The sequence below is a fragment of the Chrysochloris asiatica genome, unplaced genomic scaffold (genome assembly GCF_000296735.1).
Source record: "Chrysochloris asiatica unplaced genomic scaffold, ChrAsi1.0 scaffold00233, whole genome shotgun sequence".
Lineage (NCBI taxonomy): Eukaryota > Metazoa > Chordata > Mammalia > Afrosoricida > Chrysochloridae > Chrysochloris > Chrysochloris asiatica.
In genome coordinates this window covers 4,446,138-4,457,344 of record NW_006408751.1, presented here as the reverse complement: position 1 = coordinate 4,457,344, position 11,207 = coordinate 4,446,138, and the positions used below count along the sequence as shown (strand labels likewise).

At 35.6% G+C, this 11,207-nt stretch overlaps 1 protein-coding gene across 1 annotated transcript in view; it reads left to right on the top strand.

The window, feature by feature from the left end:
• The window catches only part of TTK (TTK protein kinase), a 144,664-nt gene that overhangs the window by 86,512 nt on the left and 46,945 nt on the right, over window positions 1-11,207 (top strand). Inside the window, exons 15-18 of the mRNA XM_006873279.1 lie at window positions 1,591-1,767; window positions 2,078-2,162; window positions 2,466-2,563; window positions 4,014-4,116. Of these exons, the coding sequence (XP_006873341.1) occupies window positions 1,591-1,767; window positions 2,078-2,162; window positions 2,466-2,563; window positions 4,014-4,116 (463 nt within the window). The remainder of the gene's footprint in view (window positions 1-1,590; window positions 1,768-2,077; window positions 2,163-2,465; window positions 2,564-4,013; window positions 4,117-11,207) is intronic.

Here is an 11,207-nt window from a genome sequence, read left to right as displayed (position 1 = left end):
TGATCTTTTCCTTCTTTCTTGTCTTCTTAATGACTTTTTGCTCTCTTCATGTATGATATTCTTGATGTCATCCCACAACTCTTCTGGTCTTCGATCTTTAGTGTTTAATTCATAGATATCATTTATTAATGAATCATTTTTATGTTTTGTGGCATTTCAATGATCATCTTTTACATGGAGTATAAATTCCTTTATATTTCAACTGTATCTTTCTTATTGAGATTAGTCTTTAGACAAATTCTCTGTTTAGAAAAAAAATGTATGTGTCATATTCTGAAAAACATTTTAAAATCTACCTCTCAAAGTAAGTTTTGCTTACTACAATTCTATTAAATGTAATGTCAGTGAAATTTTTGTTGTTAAGTGCTATCAGGCTAGTTCCAATTGATAGCTACCTTTGGTGGGTTTGAACTACCAACTTTGTGGTTCGCAGTCCAATGCTGATCCTGCAGTGCCATACCAGGAGTACAGTTTCACTGAATACATGTTATCACTATAAAATATCTTCATCTCCTGTTCATTTTCCCCTTCCTCAACTTTTATTTCTTTAAGATGTCTTTCTGTGGAGAGAACATTTAATGTATATTTGCATATGTCTTTTGAAAGAGGAATTTAGCCATTCCATTTGTTCTACATTAACCTGCAGCACCACACAAGGACTCATTGTTTTGAATAGCTCAGCCAAAGTAACTTTAAAAATGTATACATACTACTAGGTTTGAATTTATATAATAATTCTAATAATTCTTGACATTCATTCTAATAATTCTTGACAATACAACTAACCTTAAGTTTTCCAACCTGTTAAATTATGAGTTTCTTAAAAGATTTAAAGTTAGATTCATCACATTTGAAATAACCCAGCTAGAAAAAGATGTGTTTTCATGTAAATGTAATCTAGTACTTAATTTCATTACCATGTACCCTGCGTACTTTTTGAGATTTTATTACGATTTTAAATATGCCCAAGTATATACATATATGGAGTCCCAGTGGGATAAAGCACTGGACTGCAAGGTCGATTTGAAACACAAGGTCCTTGGAAACCCTGTCAGGGTTGCTGTATGTCTGAACCAACACGAGGAGACTTAACAACAACATATGCATATGTATGAGGGGACTTTAAAAAGCTTAGGAAAAAATTATCATCTAATACCATTTATCCATGAACTTTTGAAACCCCGTGGTAGCGTAGTGGTTATGAATTGGGCTGCGAACCTTAACGTCAGCAGTTCGAAACTACCAGCCACTCCACTGGAGAAAGATGAGGCTTTCTGCTCCTGTAAAGATTTACAGCGTCGGGAAACCCTGTACAGGGTCGCTATGGGTCGGAATCGACTCAACGGCACTTAACATCAGCAACAACTAACATCCTTGTAAGGTGCTGTAGGATCAGCACTGGAGTGTGAACCAGAATGTTGGCAGTTCAAACCCACTGGCCACTCCTTGGAAACCCTAGACAGGGTTGGAACCAACTCAGTGTCATTAACAACAACAACGAATATGTTATATGAGTATAAAATGTTCTTTCTTTGTGTTTCGTATTATAATAACAATAACTTTTTTGTTTTGTTTTGTTTTTTAATTTAGATAAGTCCTAAAAGTGATGTTTGGTCCTTAGGATGCATTCTCTATTATATGACTTACGGGAAAACACCATTCCAGCACATTATTAATCAGATTTCTAAATTACATGCCATAATTGACCCCAATCATGAAATTGCATTTCCTGATATTCCAGAGAAAGATCTTCAAGATGTGTTGAAGGTAATCCTTTAGTAGATGAAATGATTGGGATCATATAAATAATTTAGCTATAGCTAGTCTAATGAAGGAAATTGTTTACTTGATTAGCTTATTAACTTGTATTTCACTTTGAAGGTGCTTAAGACTTAATGAATACTTGGTAATTTGCAGGAGTGATTTAGGGGAAATAATCTTAACATTGCCATCCACTTGAGTGGGTATATATATAAAACAACTTCTATAATATGGTACAATCTGGAAAAATACTATACCAGTATCACTTAAGAAAACATGCGTTATCTTTTTATAAAACTAATCTTTATTTTTATAGTGCTGTTTAATTCGGGATCCTAAACAGAGAATATCCATTCCTGAGCTCTTGGTGCATCCATATGTTCAAATTCAAACTCATACAGGTACTTCTTTTCCTAAGAAAACCAAAGAAGCTAATGTAAACAGCCTTTTAGCTACTACAAAAACATAATCTGAATTGGCTACTTTCATCCAGCCCCCCTCTTCCTTTAAAAGTGTTCCTATTATTTTAAATAGTAAATTAAGTTGCCTTTCTTTAATCATTGGCATTTATTTTCACTTCTCTTAGCGATAAATTGTAAGAATGCCGTTTATTATGCTGTTAATTAGAATGTGTATTCCTATACTTGTGGTCTCTTATTTTTCTTGTTGGTACCAGTGTGTTATTTGCTACATTTGTTTTATAGGTAACCAGGTGGGTAAGGGAACTTCTGATGAAATGAAATATGTTCTGGGCCAACTTGTTGGTTTGAATTCTCCTAACTCCATTTTGAAAGCTGCTAGAGTAAGTATGTTTATTCTGTATATACATTAAACTTAACTGTTTTATGAAGTTTACTGAATTAGACACTCAAAGAAATAGGATTGCCTAGTTCTTTTAACAAATAGATTTACTTGATTTTCATTCTTACTGTATAAACAACAGTTCCAACTGGATTGTCACATCAAGAGGATTTTTTAAAGATTACCGTCTTTTGAATTTATTCTTAACTTGAACAAATTCTATAAAGGAACATATTTTAAAGTACTCTTAACACAGCTTTTGGATTCTTTCCTTGTCAATTTTTTCTTTAAAATTTATTTCATAAAGAAATAACAGTATTTATCACATGTAATGACTTTTGTGAAGACACATACATTTAATGTATTTTCAAAACAAACATCTCAAGCCTTTCAGCTTTCCAATTCTCATTTGTATCTCTAACATGATTTTCTAACATCATTATCAAGCATCTACGTCTTTCTAGAAACCTATGAATACTAACTGGCTTACTTAACCAAACCATAAATATAAATATTTACCTAACTAAGCCTTTGCTAATTATAATTCATTTATATCATTCTTTATTATAAAATGATGGGAGCTCAAACTGAAAATTTTTTAGTTTTCTAAGTCAGTGTAAAGCCAGTCTGAGGTGTCAGAACATTTCTTAAGAATTCACTATTATATTTTTATTCACATGAGAAAAAGAACAGAAATAACACTTTAATTTTCTTAAGTACCAACAGATGACTCAGTGGTTTAAGAAATTTAAATTGGACAATATTTGTTTTAGAAATTTGTTGTATATTTAATATCTACCAATGTATTGTTTAAGTCCTTTTATAAGTAAAGTTCAGGTGGATTAGTTACACTTTAGAGCAAAGATGTGTGATCTTCAAAAATTGGATGTGGGCTAAGGCTTAAATCTGTTTTTTAATGCATAGGTTTTAAATTCTTAATTTATATAACATTCTGTGTGTTTTAATATCTCCTGTTCATTATTTCAATATTATCTGAGAGTATATATGATGTTTCCTAATGAGCATGTTTTACATTATGGTGGTGGTGGATGTGTGCTATCAGGTCGGTTCCAACTCATAGTGACCTTGTATAGAGTTTCCCAAAGCTATAAATCTTTATGGAATCATCTTTCTCCTGCAGAGCAGCTGGTGGATTAGAACTGCTGACCTTGCAGTTAGCAGTCCAACTTGTAACTCATTTCACTACCAGGGTTCCTTGTTTTATACTATAGCAATATATATGTCACAGACTTGATTTAAGAAAAGATAAAAGGGATCAAGGTATATATATATATACCTTATAGAAAGTCCAAGCTTAGGTGTTTCAAATTCTCTTACCTCTCCGTTTCAATTATAATAGAGAAAGAAATGTATGATATTTAGAATATAATATACTAATCTGATAATATTGAAATTTTTAAATTACAAAACTTGTGTGTTTTTAATTTCAGACTTTATATGAGCAGTATAGTAGTGGTGAAAGTCATAATTCTTCATCATCTAATCCTTTTGGAGAAAAATGGGGGAAAAATGATTTGCAGCGCCTCATGGACTGTCAGATGACACCTACAACATATATTGGACTGCTGGGCTTTTGATTCTCTTTATTAATCTGTCTTTGAAGACTACTTCACTCTGAAATGCTATCAGCAGAAAAATTCAGTGGATTATCACAAAAAGAAGACTGTAAAAATAACAACCATTAATGACACTGTATATATATATCAGACCTGTAGAATTGTTTTTCTCTGCTTTACGTTTTCCTGTAAATCTAATCTGTTTGATGTCATTTTTCATTTGCAATAGTGAGAACAACTGAAATATATTTAAGAAACTATATAAATAAAACTTTGTAGCATAAAATGCCACTAAACTTCAAAGTTGTACAATTAATTTTTTAAAAGCAAATATAATTGGCACTGGGTAGAGGGAAGAAACTGTAATAGACCTTACTTAGTAACCACATGTTGAAAAGAAAGTCCCAAAGGATTTGAGTTCTAAAATAGATTTCCCAGTTTTGCTTTGTAGTACTGATATAGAACCTGGTTTTAGGGTTTTATGTGGCTCTTGCCATTTACCCTTCGACAGAATCAACTGTTTTTTGTTTAGAGTATCATGCTGGATTTTGTGGTGGAAGTTGTATAGGATATGCCCTCATTGTATGATTTTCTTGGTAAAGGGTGATTACAAATGTGGCTCCAGAGTCTCTTAACTGAATTTCATGATTTAATTAGAGGTAACATTATATAGTATTGCTTCTAAAATTTTACGTTGGTTTATTATTGGTTTTAAGTTAGTAAAATGTACTATAGTACATAACTAGCTTTCTGTTCAAGTTAAAGCTGTAGTTCTACAAACTTATACATGAAGAAGACATGGTACAAATCCACACTGAAAGTAAAATACTTATCCTTCACATGCCCTTTGAAAAGGCTTTATTTGTGTACTTTTTTCTAGAATAATCATGAAACCCATGTTTTCAATGCTCACCATGTTAAGTGTTTAGAACATTCAAGTGAGAAGAAAGCATTCCAAGGAGGCCTGAAAACGTTCGTGGAAAAATTACATTATCTTTTTATTCCATTTGTCCACAAACATTTTAAAACCTCCTCGTATTTTTCTCCTCAAAATAGTATCTGCGGGCCTAGAGTAAGTCATTCAGTCTAAATCATATTCTTAAGACAATTCTTTTCTGTGAAATTAAGCAGCTGATAATTTTTACCTGGATTTGCATATTTCCTGTAATATCATCTCTCGTATCCAGATTGAACCACCTACTTCCTCCATTTGATTAGGTTACAGAAGATAAATGTGAGATATCAAATCAAAGAGTATCATCACTGTTCTACTGGTTTGATAGTCTTTATAGTAAGTAATCTTACATGCACACTGAATTTCAGGGGCTAGTATTCACTGGTATTTGATTAAAAATTTTTTTGGCAACTATATGTTCCTCTCTACTGTGCTAGGCTAAATAAAAGTATACTTTGATAGGATTTTATGATTATTTTGTTCTCTGAATAAAACGCATGTGTGGGTATTAGTCTTTAAGTAGTGTGACTAAGTGGAAGGAATGCTGGAAAGGATTCACCTCTAATCTTAACTTTTTTCTAGCAAGCTTTGTGTGGCTTGGCAAGCTACTGAATATCTTTGGGAACTGTTTTCCTTTACTAGTAAAATTAGAAGAATGGACTGATCATCTAGGTCTCCTCTCATCCTAGCATCTATGAAACCCTGTATTTAATAAAATACAATTTCAATGAGGAAAAGTTAACATATGAAGAGAGTTAAATTAAAAATCATCATATCATTTTCTTGCATGTGTCCAGATCTAGGAAGCTGAAGTTTCCTTGTTTGAGAAATCCTAGAAGAGAACAGAAGAAAAAATCTACTTTCCTGTCCGTTTTAGAGATACCCTAGGCCCAGCATAGTGATCATCATTTCCAGATTGACTGCTCCTCTCTACCTCTGAGGTATAAAACTGTACACACACTTGAGTGCTTTCTCATGTTTTCACCTCCATTTCAGTCCACTGGTTGAATGGAGCTGTGGTAGAAGATAGAAAATGTGAGACTTCAAGGAAGAATGTTCATTTTATTCCACCTTGAATTTGTGTTTGGTGGTGGTTTTTCTGTTGTTTGGGGGAGTTTTGTTTCTTTCTCCTACATTCAGTGGGATGAACTTGTAGATGACAAATCCTAACATTGAGCATCTACTAGACATTGAAACGAGCTTTGAATACTGTGACAAACTCAGTCCCTATTTTCAAGGAGCCTTTTGCCTTATAGGAGAGACATTGTCATCAATACTCATTCCCATGGATCTCATTGTATCTCAAGACTTTAAAGACCATACACTTTTGCATAATCACCTATTTACATGGCAGCCTAGATTTAATCTCTCTTGAGCTTCAGACTCATACACTTAACTGGCTGCTTCACATCTTCACTTGAATATCTGATAAACCAGATATAAAACAGAAAAACAAAAAACAGTTGATTTTGAATCAATTCCAACTCCTTTTGTGTTTCAGAGTATAACTGCTTCATAGAGCTGCCAATTGCTGTGGCCTTTTGGAAGTAGATCACCAACCAGCTCTTTCTTCAGTGCACCTCTAGTTAAAGTGCTTTCAAGTTATTCCAACTCAGTGACCCTGTATAGAGTTTCTGAGGAGCAGATGGTGGGTTTGAACTGCCAACCTTGTTTGTGGTCTAGTGCAGGACCCACCTCTGGATGCATTTAAGTGGCACCATACTTTTGTTTAGTGGTTCAGCACTTAACCCATTGCATCACCCAGGGACTTGAATGTCTGGCTGACATCTCAAACTCAACATGTGCAAAATAAAATAACTCCTTTGTCAAAACTCAATACCCTCATAAACTTTCCCATATCATTTGTTGGCAATTCCATCCTTCGATTTGCTCAGGCCTACAACCTTGGAATCATCCTTAACTGCTCACTTTCTTAAGTGAGTTGTTTTTCTTTTCAGAATAAATCCAGAATCTGGCCACTTCTTACACTTCACTCATTCTACCAACCTATTCCTAGCATCATCTTCCACCTGGATTACTGGAACTGCCTCCTACCTGCTTTTACGTTTCACTCGTAGTCTTATTTTCAACATGACAGAAAACTAATCATTTTAAAAACAATCCTAAAATGGCATTTCATTTCTCTCAGACTAAAAGCTAACTTTTTAATATTGTGCTACAAAGTCCTACTTGATTTGTACTCTTTCTATCACTTTGATCTCATCACCTACTCATGCCCTGTCTCTGCTGAAGCCACACCAACCTGGGTTTTGTCAAACATGACTTTCCTCAGGCAACTGCTACCATAGAGTCTATACTCCTAGTTGTCTTCTATGTGGTGTGCTCTTCCTTCACCTGCTTCAAATCTTTGCTCAAATACTGAGCTAAATTTCAAAGAATTCACAAGAACAGGGTAAAAAAGAGAAGAAGTGGTATTCCGGGAAGATGAGCTCATGAAGCCTCCTGTGTGCCATTGAGTCTTTCTGGCTCACAGTGACAATGTAGACAGAGTAGAACTGCCCATAGGGTGTCCTATGGTACAACTCTATGGGTCAATGCACTGGACTGCAACGTCAGTTTGAACAGCAAGGTCGTAGGTTCAAGCTCACCAACCACTCCTTGGAAACCGTCACTGAGTCTCTATGGGTCAGAACCAATTTGAAAGTACTTAACAATAACAGTCGTTACTGGAGGAACCTCAGTAGCATAGTGGATTGTAAATTTGGCTGCTAACCGCAACATCAGTATTTCAAACCTACCAGCTACTCCTTGGAATAAAAGATTTTTCCTTCCACAAAGATTTACAGACTCAGAAACCTTATCCAGGGTCACACTATGATCCGAAACTGGCTTGATGAACCACCACCACTGGTCTTTTCTAGCCTAAAGCAACTGCTGGGTTGAAACCACATTTCCTGTTAGCAGCCAAGCATCTAACCATTGCAATACCAACTGGCTGTGATTTAAAAGATATTTGGAAGTAGGAGTCTGTTAAAAATATTGCAATAATCCAGGTGAGAGGTCAGGTAGGCATACACTAACTTGTGTCAATGAGATAAAGATAAAGACCAATTCAAAAGATACTTTAGATACTACTGGCAGTTGCAGGTGGTATGGTGGATGAATTGGGCAGAGGAAAGGGAAGATTGAGGCTCTGGTTAATGAGGCTCTGGGAGTGGTGGGGAAATACTGTATTTGGGCCAGATACAACTAATTCAGTTCGGACATGGTAAGTTTAGAGTATTAATGTAGCAAAAATCTGTGAGTTTCAGGTGTTGATTTGATCAACATCTTTGTTGAAATAAGCCTACGAGCAAAAACTAGGTCTTGATCTGGTGTGCATACTCTGAAAGATTTATTTGCTAAAATAAATACCATATCCCTATTTAAGTTAATATACATTCTAGAGTGACAAAGATGCCCATTCTCAATTTAGTCAGGCCTAGCTTTTTTGGGGTATATGGTAGAAACAAGCCTTGGCATTTTTTACCAGTACCTATTACTGTGTTTCTGAAAGCTATGCCACCAGTATGTTAAATACCAACAGGTTTACCCACGGTGGACAGATTTCTGATGAGCTTCCAGACAAAGACAGACTAGGAAGAAAGTGACGATCTACTTCTGAATATTTAGTCACTGAAAAACTTATGACTAGCAGAGAACACTGTCAGATATAGTGCCGGAAAATGAGCCCCTCAGGTTGGAAGCTACTCAAAATGCAACTGGGGAAGATACCTCCTTAAAGTAGAGCTGACTGTGATGACGCCAATGGAGTAAAGCTCATGGGAGAAAAGCCCGCGGGATCTTAATTTGCTGATGGGGCACAACTCAAAATGAAGAAAAACAGCTGTAAACATCCATTGTAAATCAGAACATGGACTGTATGAAGCAGGAATCTGGGAAAATTGGAAGTTGTCAAAAATGGAATGCATAAACATTGATATCTTAGACATTAGTGAGCTGAAATGGACTGGTATTGGCTATTTTGAATCTGACAAACACATGGTTTACTATGCCATGAATGACAAATTGAAGAGGAATGGTGTTGCATACATTGTCAAAAAGAACGTATCCAGTTCAGTCATGAGGTACAACGCCATCTTTGATAGTAAGCCCAGTTAATACCATTATTATTCAAATTTACGGACCAATCACTAAAGCCAGTGAGGATGAATAGAAGAATTCTACCAACTTCTTCAATCTGAAATTGATCAAATATGCAATCAAGATGTATTGATCATTACTGGTGATTGGAATGCAAAGCTTGGGAGTGAAAAAGAAGGATCAGAAGTTGGAAAATATGGCCTTGGTTATAGAAATGATGCTGGAGAACGCATGATAGAATTTGCAAAACCAATGATTTGTTCATTTCAAATACCTTCTTTAGACAGCATAAGAGATGACTATACACATGGACCTCACCAGATGGAATACATGGAAATCAAATTGACTACATCTGCAGAAAGAGATGATGGAAAAGTTTCATATCGTTAGTGAAAACAAGACCAGGTGCTGACTGTGGAGCAGACCATCAATTGCTCATATGCAAATTCAAACTGAAGCTGAAGAAAATGAAAACAAGTCCACGAGAGCCAAAATATGATCTTGAATAGATCCACCTGAATTTAGAGATCATCTGAAGAACAGATTTGATACATTAAACACTAAAGACAGAAGACCAGAAGAGTTGTGGGATGATATCAAGACCATCATACATGAAGAAAGCAAAAAGTCATTAAGAAGACAAGAGAGAAGGAAAAGGTCAAAATGTGTGACAGAAGAGACACTGAAACTTGCTCTCCAGTGTAGAGATGCTAAAACAAATGGAAGAAATGAGGAGGTACAAGAGATGAACAGAAAATTTCAAAGATCAGCTTGAGAAAATAAAGCCAAATATTACAACAAAATATGCAAAGAATTTGGAATTTTTATTTAATGCTTCTTTCCCATTGGATTTTTCTCCATGGCTCTCCTAGTTCTTTTGTCTTTCTTTCTGTTCTTCTTTTCCACTTTTACTTCCAGACAGTATATAATATTGAAAGATGGAACTGCATTAGTAATTACATTAGCTGCTTAATAGTGTAAGTATTGGAGTTTATTGTGTGACAATGTTTGTAAAGACATATATATATATGGTGTGGTTATGTGCCGTGGAGTTGGTTCCCGTGGAGCAGCTGATAGATTCAAACTGCTGACCTTTCGGTTAGCAGCTCAGCTCATAATCTATGCCACCAGAACTCCATATACATATGTATCTGAAATTAATTTGTAGCATTGTTATTCATAATATAATATACTCAATGCGTTTGAGAGAACAAGGACAGAAACTGTCTCTGTTAGGAGGAGATGAGTACATCGGGTTTGCTTTTATTTTTAATGCTACAGAAGTGACATGACACAAGAACACAGCTGTCAAGTGAAGCAGAGATCCATCTCAGACTTTGCTGACTCCGGTTAGCGGGTTTCCACTTAGTTTAAAACTATTCTAAATAGCATTTTGGGGAATGTGCTGGCACTGTAGGATAAACACTGTACTGTGAACCACAAGGGCAGTGGTTTGAGCCCACCAGCTGTTAATTGGAAGAAAGATGGTTTCTGCTCCCGCAAAGATTTATAGCCTCAGAAACTCTATATAGGGTCGCTATGAGTCAAAACACACTCAATGGCACTTAACAGCAAAAGCAAATTACATGAATGAGATAGAAGGGAATGTCAGGAAACATGATTATAGAAAGCTTGTAAACCTGTCTTCAGCCTGTAACTGATTGGAATACCTAAAAAGGGTTCTACAACTTGCCCAGTGAAATAGGCCTCTTGTGCAGTGTATAGGACCTTAGGTGGAATCCTGAGCCCCATCCAGTACCTTCTGAGGTAGGGCATTCCCACTAGAAAGACAAGCGGAATAGCCTGGAACAGCTAGAGCTACAGAAACTATATCTTCAAAGAAAGATCAGCAGGAAAAGCCCAAAACAAAAATGACAGCATGATTGGCTAATACAAGAATAAGCAAGTTGTTCACCGGAAGCCATCAAGGCAGACAATCAAGTCACTTCAGGACAACCCCCTTCTAAGACTGAAACTCAAAGGAACACATGAGCAGGCATGTAAGCTTG